The sequence below is a fragment of the Salmo salar genome, chromosome ssa12, assembly GCF_905237065.1.
Source record: "Salmo salar chromosome ssa12, Ssal_v3.1, whole genome shotgun sequence".
NCBI lineage: Eukaryota > Metazoa > Chordata > Actinopteri > Salmoniformes > Salmonidae > Salmo > Salmo salar.
Genome location: NC_059453.1, coordinates 49,492,074 through 49,512,096, shown reverse-complemented (window position 1 = coordinate 49,512,096; position 20,023 = coordinate 49,492,074). Strand labels below are relative to the sequence as shown.

General features: G+C 42.8%; 1 protein-coding gene across 2 annotated transcripts in view; it reads right to left on the bottom strand.

Annotated features, from left to right (window-relative positions):
- Window positions 1-9,359: 9,359 nt before the first annotated feature.
- The window catches only part of dlgap4b (discs, large (Drosophila) homolog-associated protein 4b), a 212,403-nt gene continuing 201,739 nt past the window's right edge, over window positions 9,360-20,023 (bottom strand). For both annotated transcript variants that reach the window (XM_014132097.2, XM_045691438.1), the window contains 6 exons: window positions 19,139-19,581; window positions 18,260-18,354; window positions 16,475-16,989; window positions 14,680-14,771; window positions 12,261-12,425; window positions 9,360-11,034 (listed from right to left, as the gene is read on the bottom strand). In XM_014132097.2, the coding sequence (XP_013987572.1) occupies window positions 10,795-11,034; window positions 12,261-12,425; window positions 14,680-14,771; window positions 16,475-16,989; window positions 18,260-18,354; window positions 19,139-19,581 (1,550 nt within the window). In that variant the 3' untranslated portion in view covers window positions 9,360-10,794. The remainder of the gene's footprint in view (window positions 11,035-12,260; window positions 12,426-14,679; window positions 14,772-16,474; window positions 16,990-18,259; window positions 18,355-19,138; window positions 19,582-20,023) is intronic.

Here is a 20,023-nt window from a genome sequence, read left to right as displayed (position 1 = left end):
GTCGACAAAAACAGTGAGCCACTAATGGATGCAATAATGAAATCATATTCGGATAAAGTATTGACACAAGAACAGCAAAATCTTCCCAACAACGGCTGGAGAAAGTCGAGGCTTCCTCACCTTTATCCTGTAAACACATCCTCTTTCATTTGCAGGAATTTTCTCTGTAAAACTGTAAAACAGTGCTGTGGGGTTGCTTCTGAAAGGTTGTTGCCACTGCTAAATGACATGTCAGGAAGTATTCCATGTTTTTTCGCAGAATCCTCTGATTGACCAATAAATCAAACAGAACATTATGTAGGCCTACAGTTGTGTTTCAGAAGTCATGAAAAGGGAAGTTTTGGAGAAAATCTAATTGGCACTGCAGTCCAATTATTAACATTTGTTAACAATGAATTAAATATCAATACAGTTTATAATTAAACGACAGAAAATACATGAATATAGGCATAGTCAATGACCTATTTCAAAAAGACAGTAGGAATGTGCATTATGTGACAATACAATGGGAAACATGTATACTGGCATGGGAGATTAACCAAATGACTCACTACAGTTGTTATAGATTACAGTGGGTATCATAAATATTCAACCCCTTGGATTTCTTCACATTTTATTGTGTTACAAAGTAGGATTGAATTGTAATTTTTTGTCAACAATCTACACAAAAAATACCCTATAATGTCAAAGTGGCAGTAACATTTGAAATATATAAAAATTATTTAAAAATAAACATGAATATACTTTGATTAGATACGTATTCTCCCCGAGTCAAAACATGTTACAAACACCTTTGGCAATGATTACAGCTGTGAGTATTCTTGGAAAAGTCTCTTAGAGCTTTGCACACCTGGATTGTGCAATATTTGCCCATTATTATTTTCAGAATTCTTCAAGCTCTGTCAAAGTGTTGGGGATCATGGCTAGACAACAGTTTTCAAGTCTTGCCATCAGTGGTGACCTGTCATTCAGGGAAGGCGGTACAGTGCCTTCGGAAAGTATTCAGACCCCTTGACTTTTTCCACATTTTGTTACGTTTTAGCCTTATTCTAACATGGACTAAATAAACACAAATCCTCAGCAATCTACACACAATACCCCATAATAACAAGGTGAAAACAGGTTTTTAGAAATGTTTGCCAATTTATTAAATATAAAAACAAATACCTTATTTACATAAGTATTCAGACCCTTTGCTATGAGACAGAAAATTGATCTCAAGTGCATCCTGTTTCCATTGATCATCCTTGAAATGTTTCTACAACTTGATTGGAGTCCACCTGTGGTAAATTCAATTGATTGGACAGTATTTGGAAAGGAACACACCTGTCTATGTAAGGTCCCACAGTTGACAGTACATGTCAGAGCAAAATCAAGGCATGAGGTTGAAGGAATTGTCCGTAGAGCTCTGAGACAGGATTGTGTCGAGGCACAGATCTGGGGAAGGGTACCAAAAAATCATCCACCCCAAGAACACAGTGGCCTCCATCATTCTTAAATGGAAGACATTTGGAACTGCCAAGACACTTCCTAGAACTGGCCGCCCGGCCAAACTAAGCAATTGCTGGAGAGAAGGGCCTTGGTCAGCGAGGTGACCAAGAACCCGATGGTCACTCTACAGAGCTCCAGAGTTCCTCTGTGGAGATGGGAGAACCTTCCAGAAGGACAAACATCTCTGCAGCACTCCACCAATCATGCCTTTATGGTAGAGTGGCCAGACGGAAGCCTCTCCTCAGTAAAAGGCACATGACAGCCCGCTTGGAGTTTGCCTAAAGGCACGTAAAGACTCTCAGACCATGAGAAACAAGATTCTCTGGTCTGATGAAACCATGATTGAACTCTTGACCTGAATGCCAAGCACCACATATGGAGGAAACCTGGCACCATCCCTGCAGTGAAGTCATGGTGGTGAAAGCATCATGCTGTGTTGTTTTTTTCTGCGGCAGGGACTTGGTGACTAGTCAGGATCGATGCAAAGATGAACGAAGCGAAGTACAGAGAGATCCTTGATGAAAACCTGCTTCAGAGCGCTCAGGACCTCAGACTGGGGCAAAAGTTCACCTTCCAACAGGACAATGACCCTAAGCACACAGCCAAGACAATGCAGGAGTGGCTTTGTGACAAGCCTCTGAATGTCCTTGAGTGGCCCAGCCAGAGCCTTGAACTGGATCGAACATCTCTGGAGAGACCTGAAAATAGCTGCCCAGTAACGCTCTCCATCCAACCTGACAGAGCTTGAGAGGCTCTGCAGAGAGGAATGGGAGAAACTCCCCAAATACAGGTGTGCCAAGCTTGTAGCATCCTACCCAAGAAGACTCAAGGCTGTATAATTGCTGCCAAAGGTGCTTCAACAAAGTTGTGACTAAAGGGTCTGAATAGTTACGTAAATGTGATATTGTTTTTCTTTTTTTAACATTTGCAAAAATTAATCAAAAACAGTTTTTTCTTTGTCATTATGGGGTATTGTGTGCAGATTGATGAGAGGAAAAATGATTTAATCAATTTTAGAATAAGGCTGTAACATAACAAAAAAAGTGTGGAAAAAGTCAAGAGGTCTGAATACTTTCCGAAGGCACTGTATATACAGTACCAGTCAAAAGTTTGGACACACCTACTCATTCAAGGGTTTTTCTTTATTTTTACTATTTTCTACTTTGTAGAATAATAGTGAAGACATAAACACTATGAAATAACACATATGGAATCATGTAGTAACCAAAAGTGTTAAACAAATCAAAATATATTTTGGATTCTTCAAAGTAGCCACCCTTTGCCTTGATAACAGCTTTGCACACTCTTGGCATTCTCTCAACCAGCTTCACCTGGAATGCTTTTCCAACAGTCTTGTAGTTCCAACATATGCTAAGCACTTGTTGGCTGCTTTTCTTTCACTCTGCGGTCCAACTCATCCCAAACCATCTCAGTTGAGTTGAGGTCAGATGATTGTTGAGGCCAGGTCATCTGATGGAGCACTTCATCACTCTCTTTCTTGGTCAAATGGCCCTTACACCTGGAGGTGTGTTGGGTCATTGTCCTGTTGAAAAACAAATGATAGTCCCACTAAGCGCAGACCAGATGGGAGGGCTTTTCACTGCAGAATGCTGTGCGTTGAATTCTAAATAAATCAGTGTCACCAGTAAAGCACCCCCACACCATCACACCTCCTCCTCCATGCTTCACTGTGGGAACCACACACGCGGAGATCATCCGTTCACCTACTCTGCGTCTCACAAAGACACAGCAGTTGAAACCAAAAATCTCAAATTTGGACTCATCAGTCCAAAGGACAGATTTCTATCGCCGTTCTAATGTTCATTGCTCGTGTTTCTTGACCCAAGCAAGTCTCTTCATCTTATTGGTGTCCTTTAGTAGTGGTTTCTTTGCAGCAATTTGACCATAAAGGCCTGATTCACACAGTCTCTTCTGAACAGTTGATGTTGAATGTTACTTGAACTCTGTGAAGCATTTATTTGGGCTGCAAATTCTGAGGCTAGTAACTCTAATGAACTTATCCTCTGCGGCATAAGTAAATCTGGGTCTTCCTTTCCTTGGCATTCTCTGGTTGAGAGAATGCCAAGAGTGTGCAAAGCTGTCATCAAGGCAAAGAGTGGCTACTTTGAAGAATCTCTAATATCCCATTTATTTTGATTTGTTTAACTTTTTTTTTCTTACTACATGATTCCATATGTGTTATTTCATCGTTTTGATGTCTTCCCTATTATATGTAGAAAATAGTACAAATAAAGAAAAATAATTTTTGAAACAAATTAATAAAAACGAAATATCTTTTCACTTTGACATTATAGAGTATTTTGTCTAGATCAATGACAAAAAGATATCACAATGAAATGCATTTCAATCCCACTTTGTAATGCAACAAAATGTTAAAAAAAAAAACAAGGGGTATCTTAAACTTTATCAGCTTGAGACCCAAATTAAAAAGAAATAGTGTGTGATTATAGATGTATTCTCATAACTCGCGACCCATGTATCACATGCCCAGGGCCCACTTTGGGTCCCGACCCATAAGAAACCCTCATATAGATTATAGTCTAGGTTGTCTCGATCAAATACTATATTATATAGTCTTGTCTAAATTATAGACTGTAATCGGTTTACTCACTATATCAAAATAATCTAACACCCATCAACCCAAAAAGGATGAACAAAATAACCATTGTGAACGTTTTGAGAAAGTTTTGTGTGCAATTTATTGAATGATATTCTCTCTTCATTATACAGTACATATTTGAACAAATGAGCTCTTTGAAATTGTATAAATAAATCTACAACATTGTAAAAGATTAAGCGGTTCTCTGCATTCAGATTTAGTTCTTATTTACAACAGAATGTGATTTTGATGAGCACACGGGGAATTACTAGCTGGTCCCAGATCTGTTTGTGCTGCGTTACAATGACCATAAGCCAAGACATCACAAACAGATCTGGGACCAGGATAGTGAATTACTTTATCATAACATGTTCAACTTAGCATAGAACCAATTTACTCAATTAATTTAGTATTTCATAATATGCTTTAATGTTACCAGAGTAGATATAGTCACAGGAATTATAGTAAATCTAATTTCATTTTATCTCAACCTTTTACACTAAACCGAAAACCCTGACATTACAGCCTAACTTGTATAGCATTATCAATAATGAACAAATCCTAGTGAATAAAATATGTGCTTGTTTCATAAAATATTTCATTATTGTTTGTTATAGTGTCTCTCTTTTTTGCTTCATATCTCCTGTGGTAAGAGCGTTGGTTCTTTCCCTCTCCCAACCCTTGTAGGCCAAGGGTACAAAGTAAAGCGGCCAGACAATTCAGGAGGGGGCTTATCTTTGCTTCGTAGGCCTTTGGACCAGGGAGTGGCATGACATGTACTCCTACCCTGGAGTACCCTATCTGGGCACCCCCTGAAATGTATTGTTGTATCCTAGCCTTGAGAGTCATGTACAGTAAATCAGTTCAAAGTGACTTCTGTCTCACAGAAATGAGTTTGCTGTAAGTCCAAGTGAGAATGGCAAGTGTCCACCACGACAGTCATGTCTTCTAGAAGTTTGAAGATGTAGAAAAAAGTTCAGGAAATGTCCCGTAGTCAGAATTCCATAGTGAACACATCCAAAAAGATTGTTGACCACCCTAATATGTCACACTCACTAACAGCACAGATGAGTCGGGTCAAAACTGGTGATGTGAAAAACACTTCCGAAGTATAAGGAGGTTAAGTGTGAAAGACAAACAGTATCACTAAATGCAGTAAGGAATTGGAACATGGCCACACTTTACCAATGTTGTAAGCCTTGAAAATACCATTATAATAAACAAGAGCTGTTAATTATAAGACAGTCTAAAACTTCTCTTCCTTGTGAGGTTTGCTACCAATGCAGACCTGCAACTCATAAGAATATCAAGTCAATACTTTTAATGCATGAAAACAGCATGGTCAAATGCAGTTTCATGGAACACATGAAGTCAGTATACACTGTGTAATCTACGCTAAAGGGACCATGATAAATTTGTTGTGGTTGGTTTAAGAGTACTTCAACTGCCCTTCGTCAATTCCCCGCTAGATTTCATCTAAACAAAACAATGGCTTCATAATTTCAAGCAAAATGTGACATTGTGAATATCGACCAATCCAATACACCTGGGTAAGGCCTATATCTAATCTCCAAAACAAAAGCTTAAAACGTTATGTTTTAAAACACCTCAACACTTGTCATAAGATCTTTCATGCCTACAGAGAATCAAGACATTGGTTAAACATCTTGAGGAAATCGGCCTAGGTGTGTCCCTCGGGTTTGTGTATTGGAGCAGAGGGTTGTTTAAATGTATGAGACAAGCCTCTGCCCTAGTCTCTCAGGGACAGACAGTTGCTGTCATTTACGTATTCACGCAGATTAGAGCAGAAGTGGACTGTCTGTCTGTCATCCTGCAATAGCTTTTTTTGTCCTTGACGCACCCCATCACTCTCTCCCGCTCTCTCTCTCTGCCTCGCACTCTCGCCATATGCATATTAAATGATTTCAATTCCAGTCAGGAACTGACTCAAATCGAAATAGAGCTGGCAGTGTCGCCAGATCTCTGTTGTCTTCCCTCTGAAACTAACAGGATTATCCCTGATTAGTGCTTGGATGGGAAACCACCTTGGGAAACGGGTGGCTGGAAGTGGTTTTGGAAGGCTAGAAGGGGTCCGCCGGAGCCCCAGTGTAGTGATAGGGGGACATCCATTCTTATCAGTATTGATACAGTCAGTTTCATTATTTTCTTCATATCACCATTACCCTGTTACCGGCTTACAATATAAAATTGCTTTGCGCAATCTAGCAGGCTCTCATATGGTGCTACAAATAACACTTGTTACCCCTATGTTCACGCTGCCTGAAGAAGACTCTTGTAGTCAAAATGCGTTGCAGTCGTGCGTTCTGATGTTATATACACTGTAGGCTGATCTGCTCCTTATACAGTATGTATTCTTTGTAAAAAAAATTCTGTATCGTGCTGGCCACCTACTTGTTTTCTTTCTTGGCCTACCTTCCATCGCCCTCATCTTACCAATATGTTGTTATTATTATTATTTTTTACCTTTATTTAACTAGGCAAGTCAGTTAAGAACAAACTTTATTTACAATGACGGCCTACCCCAGCCAAACCCGGACGACGCTGGGCCAATTGTGCACCGCCCTATGGTACTCCCAATGTGGTGCAGCCTGAATTCAAACCAGGTACTGCAGTGATGCATCTTGCACTGAGATACAGTGCCTTAGACCACCGCGTCACTCGGGAGCCTCACTTTATAACAGATTGTGTCCAAATCCAAGTCCAAGGCACTGGATTACAAAACACCAGAGAAACGAGTTGGAATGGTCCAGAATAAGCATGAAAAACAAATACCGACGTCTAACTACATTGGTCACAACAGCAAACCAAGAACACAACTTGTCAGACACACCAACCCCCTTCCTGGTAAAGAATCAAACCACCAATGACAAGTGATTGTCACACAAAGCCTGGAGATGACTTATTCACAGAGAGGGAGCAGAGCCATTGACACCCTGCCGTTTACTGAGCAGAGCAAAGGGGGCCATCAGCAATTCAGGCAAACACACAACAGCAAACAATAGGCTGCAATCAAGACCGACCTTTTCCCAGGAGGGGGGATGATGGCCAATAAAGCCAGGCCTTTCCAATGCAAAGCCTGATGCTCAAGCTATTCTGTCACTGTGGAGGTGGGGAGAAAAATACCCCAAAATGAGAAACGAGAAATGGGGCAACTAGCTGACAAGCAACCAGGCATATGGTTGGAATGACTTAAGTAAAAGTGAATGTCGTTTTTATTCACGCGAACACATTGTACATGTCCCATGTGGTGACCCTGGTGTTGCAAGCACCATCTTCAACAGACTGAGAAATTGGAACAACTGAAGAACCACAAATTAATTAGCAGGGAAAGGTAGTGTTTGTTGCTGGCAATATGGTGCAGGAGAACATGTTGGGGGATGAGAAGGAGAAATGGAAGAAAACTCATTGGTGTTGACTCTGACATATTGTAAAGATGTAGGTTGAGTTCCCTGTCACTACTGCATGCCCTAGCCATGTGTAGCAAAGGGGAAACCATGTGGAATTGGTCACAGAACATTCAATAGCAGTTGGTCATAGTATGTGAGAGATAGTGAGAAGGGGGAGGAGACTGCATTCTTCAGTGTTTTGTCAAACAAGAAACAAACACAATGAACCAGTCAGTATCTGGCTACCACTAAAAGTCTTAATTAGCTATAAAAATGTTTTTTTTTTTTAAGTACTGGTTGGAAATGTATGGTCGGAAGCATTTTTGTAACGACCAACGGTGAAAATGCTGTTCACTGGTAGTATACAGTTCACTCTGCCTTTTTTATAGAATTTGTCTCAAAATTGCACCCTACTCCCTAAACGGTGCATTACCTTTGAAAAGTACTTTCAAAGCTAGTTCACTTTGTAGGGAATAGGGTGCCATTTGGGACACAGCCATGGCGTCTCCCCACAACCACTGGGAGACGCCATGGCTGAGAAAGCAAAACATTTTAGAGAAAAGGAAATGCCGCGCACTCTAGTAGCTCCGATGCGATTATTTAGTTACTAATGTTTCATCATTTGAAAAATCACCAACTTTTGACAAGTACCCTCTAATAAATGTCCCCTAGTGGTGAATTAAATAGCATTGAATTTCAAACTTATTGATCTCTCCACACCCAGATAAAGAATGTATTACCGATATTTTCATTTGGGCAAAGTTAATATGTTTTGTTAGATGAGAGATTAGGCTACTTGTTATTACTTGACTGGAATCATTCCATTTTCCACTTTTACAGGCCTCTTGAGAGAGTGAATCACCTGACGGCTATACTTACTTCCCACACAGGCAGAAAGGTAATGCATTTCTTTTTTGTTAAAGTACCAACAGCATTTTCAAAAAAGAAATGATGGCAACGAAATTACAAATAGATGTACTATAATAGAGATGTAATAATTTGTCTCAGTTAAACAAAATGTAGGTATCTAGGGATGATATTTAACGTAAAGAAAACTACAACAAATGGTAGGCAGTGGTATGACAGGGTGCTTAGTTAAAAAAAATTAAATGCAAACAATGTGTTTTTCTACATTCAAGACTGAAATCCTTCCCTCCAAAACTGTCATGGACAATTGAGATGTAGTGCAAACTATTACCTGTAGGGGGGGTAAGAGAACTTCCAACATGGTTTCACATAGTGCTACTGAAATAGTCTAAAACAGTTTCCTCTCCTTGTCTCCTAATCCTTTCTCGAGTTGTGTCCTTTCCTTTCTCCATCTCTTTTGAAGAGGCCGTCTGGTCAGGAACTGTGATGTGGTTAAAGCCATACAGTAGCACTGAATATGCAGTGCAGTGAATCACGGACCATTTACATGGGCGTGTGCAGTGTGGAGAATAGTCGAATACAATACTGTCATTTAGCAGGCATTCGTCAAAGTTATTTGATGCTTAACCTCAAGTCCGAATTGGCCTTAGGTCATTTGCTATCCTATAGAGATTTTAAATGGAATTATGGTTGAAGTGACTGGAAATTGAGGTGGAATTGACCACAACTTTCCCATGCATACTGAGTAGTGGTCCCGTATGGGAAACACACCAGCATCTGTGCAAACTCATTTACAATATAAAAAACAGTGATGCCAAAACACCAAAGGTGAATTGTAGAGAGGGAAGTTGAGGCAGAAGTTTGGGAAAGAAACCATTTTGAATTATATTGCTGCCGCAACAAGCTTGAGTTGCTAGAAGTACCTACTTTATAAAACCCACAGACTTTTGAAATGTTCAATGAAATAGCCACAATGATGCAACATGATAACGTTGTTAAAAGCATCCTGAAATAACAAGGAAACAATACAAACTCAAGCACATTTTGCCCAGTGGGACAGTTCTCAATGGTGGTCCTGTCTAACCCCTCTATGTGCAAGTTTTCCACAAAACCTGAATTATATTCAATTGATCTGATATACCTACACCATGGTTGTATTCATTAGGGAACAACGTAGCGAAACATTTTGCAATGGAAAATTAAATGAGTGTTTCCACCAGGTTTCAGTCTGTTTTTTCCCCTGTTCACAGACCAATGGAGACACATGCGAGTGCAAAGTGCGGCCATTGTCATAGGACTGTGGACATTGGCTGATGAATACATCCTCAGACCAAAAATGGCAGAAAACAATATCATCTCAATGGAAAAGTAGGATCTTCAAACGTTATTCCAGTAAATACTGATGTGTGAGTGTAGTTTGAGTCAGTTATAAAGTACCGATTGTTTTTTCATATATATCTTTAAAAAGGTTGGACAAAAACATACATTATGTTTTCAATAGATCTCACTTATATAAAGTTGTGATATTTGACATTAAATACCCCAATCCTCTATTTCCTAATTCAGTTTTCAGTGCCCTGCTCTCTGAAACTGCTCACGTATCTAGAACTGCAGGCAAGGGCTCATACAAAACAGATAAAAACAATGAAAACAAAAAGCACCAGGAAGACATAGATAGCTGTGGGTCTAATGCGCGCGTGTGTGTGTGTGTGTGTGTGTGTGTGTGTGTGTGTGTGTGTGTGTGTGCACTCCTCTGAATAAGTGTGTGTACGTTTGACCACATGGTGGTGTTGTGCAAACTATAGGTTGGCCAAGGCAAGGGAGAGGGAGGGGCATTGGAAAGCACAAACGCTTACTCTGTCCGCATATTAGATCTCTTATAGCCAAGTTACAGGTACATCTAAAATAGTCTTGATATAGTTTCTTTAGGAGATAATAATAATACCATCATCGATAACAATTTTTTCATAATTTGCGTAATACTCAAGAGTTTTGTGTGTATGTACTGGTATGTAGGCTGTGTGCGACGTTTTAAATGTATGCTGTTCTTGTCTATTAATGTTCTGTATTATGTCGTGTTTCATGTTTTGTGTGGACCCCAGGAAGAGTAGCTGCTGCTTTCGCAAGAGCTAATGGAGATCCTAATAAAAATAACCCCCAAAAAGTTATAAAAATAGTAAGAAAGGCTGTGGTTTAGGTTTTTCCATTGCAGCCTCGTGAGAGGAGACAAGCCTTCCCCATATAGTCTACAGCCCAAAAGTTCTCTCTCTCTCTTTGTTTCTCACTCCATCTACTGTAGACTGGCGGCCACTAAGACCAGCCTACCCTGTGTGTGGTGAGAAGACCCCAACCATCCCTCTCTCCCTCCGCCATCATCCCTTCCTCCATCCCAGTTTCTCTCTCTCTCTCTCAGAGGCGAGTCTGGGCCTCAGGGACATAGATCTCGATGCTGTCGGCGCTCTCCGTGGCCGAGTTCTGTCGGACCGAGGCGGCCCTCTTGGCAGCCAGTAGGCGCTTGCGGGCCTCCGTCCGTTGCTTCTCCGCCGAAGAGGTGGACGAGGCTGAGTCGGCGCTCTTCTCGCGGCCCAGCACCGGCCTCGCCTTACCGGGCTTCTTTGGCACTGGAGGAGGAGGCTCTTTCTTGTCCTCCTGGTGGTGGTGGTCCACAATGGACGGAGTCAACCACAAGGGGGCAGAAAAGACATGGGAAAGAGAGACACGGGAGAGAGAAGGGGTTGGGAGGGGGGGTGGGGGGGTGGAGGGGTGAGAGATGAGAGAGTGAGAGGATGCAAGGCGTTGTTGCTGTTGGAAGAAAACCTTGTAACTCCATTAAAAGCAGTAACTCCCCACTTTTAATATTTTATGACTTTAGGACCAAGAAAAAGTATTCAAAATAGCTTCTGATTAATAGCTTTCATGAATGTATGTTCATACATGGTTTCAGTTTGTTTCAGTTTTGGAGATACAAGGTTTTATTCTGAAAGCAACGAAACAACGGAGGGTAATGCAGAGGTTGCAAAAAAGAGCATTGTGAGTTTCATTTGATAAACGTAGATCTTTGACAGGGACATTTGATTATGGTGAAGCTTTCTACAATAAAATGTACAAGGTGGCTAACTTGACACTGAGCCAATTATATGGACAACACAGATAAAAATATGTTGAATACAGGAGATTGAAGGTGACACTTTGTCAGAGTAGACACTGAACGAATACCTGTGTGAATCATATGACAAGGACATTAAATGATCACACTCTATTTGGCCGTACGCCATAAAAGTGTCACAATATTAATATAACTTAACAAGACATAACACATATTGATGCTGTTATGACGTACAGTTCAAATTAAGTGTATCCCATTCGATGAAACACACTGAATTTAATGCAATGTCACTGCAGAAGTAGTGAAACGGCGCTGCAAGAACTCAAAGCAAAACGTACTATTTCCACTACAGTCAATCCAGCAGCCATCAAACTAACTAACCGCTCCCTACACACGTGCGTGCACACACACATCCAAGATAAAGCGAAAGCCAGGCCGCATTCCATGACGTGATGTAACCTTTGCCATGCAAGTTCGACTTCAGACCGGAGCATTTATTTTACCGCGACATGCATGCTCAAAGGAGGGGCTTAAAAGTGCAGAAACAGTCCAAAACAAACTGCCCTCTTTGAGATTGAACACCATGCATGTGTAAAGGGAGGTGGCTTCTCTCTAGCCCCCTTTACATTGGGCTGGGAAGCCCCTTTAAGTGTTCCCCTCACACAGGGAGGGGGAGAAGAGAGAGGGGAGATGGGGAGGGAGGAGAGAGGCCAGTTTCGGCGGCTTTCCTACCCCAGTCTGGGCACTGGGCAGCAGGGGTGGGAAGTACCTTCCGCTCGGGGGGCGAGTGGGCCACGGCAGGGGACTGCCAGTCGCTGGACTTGAGTTGGTAGAGCTCGTCGAATTTGAGGCTGATGTCCTCGATGGAGAGCTGCAGCAGGTCCCAGAAGCCCGCCAGGTCCTGGGCTGTGGGCCGCGGGTTGGCGTTCACATTCTGGAGGGAGGGAGAAAAAAAAGAAGAGAAATGGGGGAGTAGGTGGGAGAGGGGGAGAGAGAGAGAGAGAAATAGTGAAAAAGAGAGCGAATGTTAGAGGGGGAGAGGGAAATGGTGAGGGAGAAAACAAGAGTGGGATAAAGAAGAGATTTGAAATTCATTGAGTCTTGCTTTGTCCACTTTTGATACTAGAGGGAGCTGTCCTACAACACAATGTCAGTGAAGACCTCTGTCCCACTGAATAGATCAGCGTTTCCCAAACTTGGTCCTGGGGACCCCAAGGGGTGCAAGTTTTGTTTTTTGCCCTAGCGCTACACGGGTGATTCAAATGATCAACTCGTCGCCAAGCTTTGATTATTTGAATCAGCTTTGTAGTGTTAGGGCAGAAAACGAAATGTGCACCCCTTGGGGTCCCTGGGAACGAGTTTGTGTAAATCATTCTGTCGGGATTGTGTAGATGTTGTTTGTCCTTGCACTCAAGTGTGCTACTGTATTGTCATTTGATATATGCCTCTGTAAAAACCTACGCTGCTGTCTTGGGGCAGGTCTTCCTTGAAAAAATATATTTTTCCCCTGCTTGATAAAGTATAAGAAGTCAAATGAAATAAAAAGCACAACAAGTCCCTTAATGCAAGGTAGAATGACCACTTTACATAAGGAGTATACTGACTGTATAGTGACTTGGGTGGCACTCTGTTTTGCCTTGCAAGCTAAGTCTGTCAGAGCTGACGGACGGCTTGACGGTCACACTTCGACTTGTTTTCTTCACCTGACCCACTTGTTCTGTGACTAATGCGCTTCCAGACTATTCTTTGTTATGGTTGGGTCTCCCTGGTTAAGGTTGGGTCTTGTGTGGCTCAGTTGGTAGAGCCTGGCGGTTGTGGGTTCAATTCCCACAGGGGACCAGTATGAAAAATGTATGCACTCACTACTGTAAGTCACTCTGGATTTAAAAAAATGCTTGTGTTTCCTGCCATCTGCGCAACTGGACTTGGTTTTCAAACCCAATCCAGAGCCTTTTGGCTCGACGCGCTGGTATGTTTATTTTATCATGCTAATTGTGCTTTCAGGATCGTCAGATAGGGGGACCATTCTCGTTCTGTGGGATTTAAACAACACAACTAAATATGGTAGAACTAACTGTTCCCAGCTGAAAATTGTTATGTATTGAGAGAAATGATCTGGTTTCTGAATAACATTTCTCCTTCAAAAGGGACATGTTGTGTAATGATAGGGGGAAACAATTCCAATAGGTAATTGTCCAATAAATACAAAATATTTGGTCTTTATTTGTAGGATAGAAGTTGTATTGGATGTCAGACCATTTCTTCTGAATATAGATGCCTTTTGATAGAATTATATCAGCAAAGTACAGCATAGCCCAAAGGTTCAATACACAACCATTAATGCAAAACACGAGTTCAACAATACGGTGGCATTAAAACGGACTCACATTACAACCGACTCATTGAACACAATCAGAACCCCTTTCTACAATGCTACGCACACTGAACTTTACGACCGCATGATCATTATTCATAAAAACGGTGTTAACATCCATGGATTCTTGGTCCTCTGTCTGAATAACTGCACGTCTAGTTCTCATTTGAGAGAACGTAAAACATTCCGTCAATGATGACACTGAATTCCCCTGAGAATAGGCTACAAGAGGACGCAACCAACAGAATGCAGTCGTTTGCCGAACGTCAGTCTTATCCTACTGATTGGGGCTGTCGTCGTCTGAGTCCGCTGTACTGAGATCAGTGGAATGATGGGATACAGAGAGACATGTCCACTTTTTAAGGGAGCTTAACCACTCAGGTCGGGGGAAAAGCCCGATCAATCAATTTTCCATTGACCTTACTGCCTGTTAGCATTCAGCTTGTCACTTAGCTAAATGCTAATCTCTCAGTCGCATTTCATGTGGCATGTGTTTGCCTAATGATGTGATGTGTGTATGATCAGATGTGGAATTTCTTTTTTTTGGTGCTTTTTTGTAATGTCTGGTTATTTGATGTGTGTGTAGAGTATGGAATAGTATTGTTTTGTCTGGTAGTGTGGTGATATTGTTTTGTCTGGTGATGTTTTTGTAGGGTAGTGTTGTTTTGTCTGGTTATGTGATGTTGTTGTGGTGGTGGCATAACAAACATTGTTTGGTCTAGTAATTTGATGTTGTTGTCATGGGGTAGTATTGTTTTGTCTGTTTATGTGATGTGTGTATGGGTCAGTTGGAATATGCAGAGGTGATACTTACCAAGTTTTGTTCACACAGCCCTCTGAACTGCTCAAATTTCTTGGTCATGAGGAGCTGAGCACTGCCCACGGCACTGCGGACCTTCCCCAACACTGCAGATAACAAAGACACACACACAGATTGACTCAGACAGACAGACAGACAGACAGACAGACAGACAGACAGACAGACAGACAGACAGACAGACAGACAGACAGACAGACAGACAGACAGACAGACAGACAGACAGACAGACAGACAGACAGACAAGACAGACAGACAAGACAGACAATACAGACAGACCAGACACACACACACACACACTTTGCTGTGCATTTGGAATACAACGGTAATCAATGGAGCGCCTTGAATGTCTATTGTTTCACTCAGGAATGAAACCCTAAACTAGGCTAATGGTAATAAACTCTTCCCATAGCTACTCATGTGTATCAGGTCTTACTGTACATCCATTTCCGTACTGTCTCAAAAACAACAAGACAGTGTTCTGCCATGTACTGAGTAAATACTTAGAACACTACCATCTTGAGAGCGATGTGGTTGCCTACACACTTCCCCCTATCTGTACAACTACATTGAAAGCTAGCACACGAGGGAATCTGTGAAAAGGATTTGTCATACAGGGAGAAACAAGATGATTTGCGAGGGAGAACAACCTGTTTTAACAGGAACATTACATTATAACAGCAAAACATGCCAACAACGTTCCCAAAATGAAACCAAACTAAGGTTGGGTGTCTAGTCTAGAGATGGATGTTAAAGGCCATGTCAAAATGACCATGTCAGAATGACTCCATAAGGGGGGCAACACGAGAGGATCACAATGTAATGGACAGTGTTATCCTCCATAGATACTTGAGTCTTCTTCATCCAGTCTTTATGGTATGGTTTTGCTGCTGCATCAGAAGTAGAACAAACATCTGCATGGGTGAAATCTGACCACTGGATGATGAGGTTATGGCATTCAGAACAGGGACCAGCGGAACCAGGTATTTCTATGGTCCTGCAGTAATCCGATTCGATGTCGACTCGATCTTGCCAACAGTGAGAGAAATGCACATGTGAGCACGCATACACTGTGCACGCACAGATACACACATGCGTGACCTTGGCTTTTTCTTGGTTTGGTCAAGATCTTCTGATATAGCGTGTGTGCTTGACTGAGATGTTGTGTCAGGACTGTGCAGTGTGTGTGTGTGTGTGTGTGTGTGTGTGTGTGTGTGTGTGTGTGTGTGTGTGTGTGTGTGTGTGTGTGTGTGTGTCAGGCCTACTCTCTCTTGTGTGCTGTGTCAGCCTGATGTTGAGGCGTTAATATTATCTGGGTCTGTAATCCGGTCCAGAGTAGATTAGTGTAATTCTGGGATAACAGGTCTGTCTGTGTGTTAACCCCAGGTATTACTGCCTCATCCACTGCAGTGTGTGTGTGTGTGTGTTTGTGTGTGAATCCTGTGGTTGAACCCTACTTCCAGGCTTTGAACCTTTGGATCAGGTCAGTTCAGGTCGAACTACTTTGTAGATCAGTCCATCCGCATGATGTGGATGTTAGTGGGGGCTCGTTCCAAAAGAATAGGCTACATTATGTCATCTCAGAAAAACTTTGCATAGAGTTGAGTTACGGAGAGGTTTGTCCCGGAGCATAGTCTGTTGTCAGGACATGACCTACTTTCTGATAGGTTCAGGATCATTATGTCTGCACAGGAGCAAACATTTTCAAATGAAAGCGGTCAATGATAGTTGTAACTAGGGTAGGCAATTGTTTGTATATGTCCGGCAAGAATAAAACGATTAGTTGTCTTACCCTCCTCTGAGAGCTGGTTGTCTTTGGTCTCTTGCTCCATCTGCTGGCACCAGCCTTCCATGCGGCCCGTCTCCGCCTGCAGCAGCTTGAGGAACCAGTGGCCATCCCGCCGGCAGGCAGGGCCTGGAGGGGGCACCGCGTTAGGGTTCCCGCTGCCGCTATTTCCGTTCCCGCTCTCCAGCCAGGGGTCCGGAGGGGGCAGGGATGAGGGGTCCAGGGCCGGGTCCATGCTCTCGGAGAAGGAGTCGGAGGAGTCGGACCGTGTGGTGGAGCGGTTGAGGATCTGTCGAAGCGGAGGTGGCGACGTACTGGTGTCAACGGTGGGATTTGATCCGTTGCCCTTGCTGACCTGGCCGCTGCACGGGGGCGAGGCCATGGATTGGCAGGCGCTGTTGACCATGCTCTTCTTCTCGGCGGCGGGCTTGGCGTGGGAGTTGGCGTGCGAGTTGATGGGAAGGTCCTGTGTGTCAGAGTCTGTCTCCTGCTTGGAGGCCATGCTACTGGAGCGACTGTGCCTGAAAAAAAACACACATAACAGTGAGAAAATAGAAAGTGGTCAACGCTCCATCAATATCAATGGCAAAACAGACAATGCATCTCTAATAATGTTATTCTGTCAAACCAACCCCAACTGCAACTGAGCCAACCATCCATAACAAAGACTTGTAGCCTTTTCCTGCTACAAAACAAACCAAGGAACGCCAGCCACTACATCCTCTACTGATCAATACAGGTATAAAAACAGAAGATGGATATCGATCACAGTGTAGCGTTGCCTTCTCGACATGATGCGGTGGTGCACTCAGCTTGGAGGCAGTAGACAGGAGACACAGAACATAGCCTAAACCATAGAGATGGATAGAGAGCATACCACACAGTTGACAACGTTAAAAATGGTGAAAGCCCTCCATTGCATTGCGCACGCCATCGCAGGTCTTTTGTGGCAAGTTCGATCTCTATCTATCTCTATGACTCATCAGTTGTTCGGGTAAAGGCTTGGCTGGGGAATGGTCTGTTAGCGCAAACCCTGGCCTTTGTCTGACCTTGGCTACAATGCTACCCCCCAATTGAAGTGATAGAACAGCAAACGCCAAACAGGGGAATAGACGTTCACCTGTGGAAATACTATGGATGCTTGGCAGTCTGAATATCCATGGTTAAGAATAGGATAATAATAATAGATGGGGGAGGGAGGTAAAATACATACTTTAATTGTTGGTATGGGGTGCCAATAAATAGCATTGATGTTTTAATTAGAAATAGGACTAGGAGGTGGTGTTTTGAAAATGAGTATGTTATCGGTGGACATTCCGGTATAGAAGCTCTTTGTTTAGGCTCTGTTCTGTCTAAGATATCCACTGATAAAGGCCACATTCAGATGTATTCAAATAGTGAGATAATTCTGACAACTGGTATTTGCAAAACAGCATGAAAACTAGGAGGGAGGTCAAAGAGAGGGAACAAAGGGGAGTGAAGCCGAGTGTGGCATGCAAAGACTTCCTGGCATTCAAAATATTGCGAAGCTATGTAAACTACATGACAAGTACTACGCTACAGAACTACAGAATGACTTTCAAATGTCGCATGCGTCATTGTAAAATAGCTTATGTAAATATTGTATGCTCTTGGCAACATAGCAGGCGTGTTACTGTTTTCTCACATTATGTATATTTTCTCAGTGTCTACATCAAAATGGCCCCTCAGAAATGAATATATTTAGGCAACATTTTATTGTGTGGAGGAGAAATGAACGGGAGTCACAAACGGGACAGGAAGTGCACTTACCAGCCGTCGTCCGCCTGGATTCCGATTGACTGGAATCTGGCCAATGGCGGTGGCGGTGTCTCCTCTCGCTGGACTTCCTCCTGAATGCAGTCAACCTAACAACCAATCAAAAAACAGTCTTCAATACAAAGCATTTGTCACCTGGAAAAGGTTGATTCCGGTAGAAAATTTGTGGTGCTCCAGGTCATATTTTTTGCAGTCGATCAGCACGCCTCAGAAGATTGCTACTATATATCATGTTTATGTGGTTCCTGAGACAGTAAACACTTCTGCAGGCATTGTGAGATCTGACCATTTGCATCGTGCAAAAAAAGAACCAGCTGCCTCATTCTAGAGACAGTCTGAAAAAAAATCTATATTAAATAATTAAGTGAAAGCATAATGTTTGCCTCAGGCAAGGATGGGGAGAACTCTTTTGAGTTGTTCATTTTCCAGATGGCACTTTTTCAAAATTCTAATTCAGCAAGCCCCATATGAGCTGTAAGCATAAGAAAAATACATGTTTAATTAGTGCAGTTCACTGTTTGGTTATTCTTTAAAATGATCAATGGTTAGGTTAAACAGCCTCCAGTAGCCCAATGGTTGCACGCCAGTCCAGTGCTGGACCTAAGCCATACTGCCAAACTTGTACCACAGACACACTTACTCTTGCTTTTTACCTCAAACACTAAAAAACATACTGTGATATTACTGAATCTAATGAAACGTTAATGACTCCACTGTAACACAACTGACTATACAGTAACACCGCTGACAATACCATAATGTCACTGACAGTACCGTAACGTCACAGACAGGACCGTAACGTCACTTATATTACCGTAATGTCACTGACTATACCATATCGTCATTGACTAAACTGTAACGACGCGCTCCAACCTGTATCCCTATGGAGGAGAGCTTTCTCCGGGGCACGATGTCCACTCGTGGCTCCTCTGTTGTCAGGCTCCCTCTGTTGGTGCCTGACCTCAGGGGTTCATGCTGGGAGTCATTGGTGTCAGTCCCGGTGGTGGCGTGGTGGACAGTGGTGGCGAGGGGTTCCCGGTGGGTGGCGACGGGCATGGGGATAGGCCGAGGGACACCCCGAGCCAGGCTGTTGGCGCGCATGCTGTCGAGGCTGTCGGAGGAATTGCTGTGTGCCTGGCTAGACTGGCTGGTGATGGTCTCGCTGCGGCGGTCACGCTCAGACTGGTGATCCAGGTAGGTGTCCTGGGCCGACTCAGTGCTGCTCTGCACCGTCACAGAGATGTAGGGCTTGGAGGTGGTGCGGGGCGGCACGGGCGGGGGCGCCGGCTTCTTACAGGTGGTGATGCATGTGGAGACTGGAGGGGAGGGAGAGAGAGAGAGAGTTTTGAGTTTTAACAAGTCTTTATTGTTCAACAATGATATACTGTAAAGCTTTGAGGGTTCCGAGAGAGCAATTCCTATGAAGTGGCGTCAGCATGAATTTTGAAGACCGCTCTACTTTGTCTGTTCATTGCATACCAACAAAACTGATGTCAGGGAAAATGTCACCACCTTTAATATAAGATACCTTTATCTCAAGCAGAAATAAACAAACCAAATGCACAGGAATCTTTTAAAGCGGAGAATTACATTTACTGGCACACTGAACATACAGTACATACCGTGCACATAATGTTCTACAGGTGGTTAGCATGAGTCACATGCGTCAAAGTCCAAATTGTGAATCAGTCAATCAAATAATGAATGCAATTGCATGTGAACAGGAAGTACAGATCACCACCGGCTGATTGCTGAGTG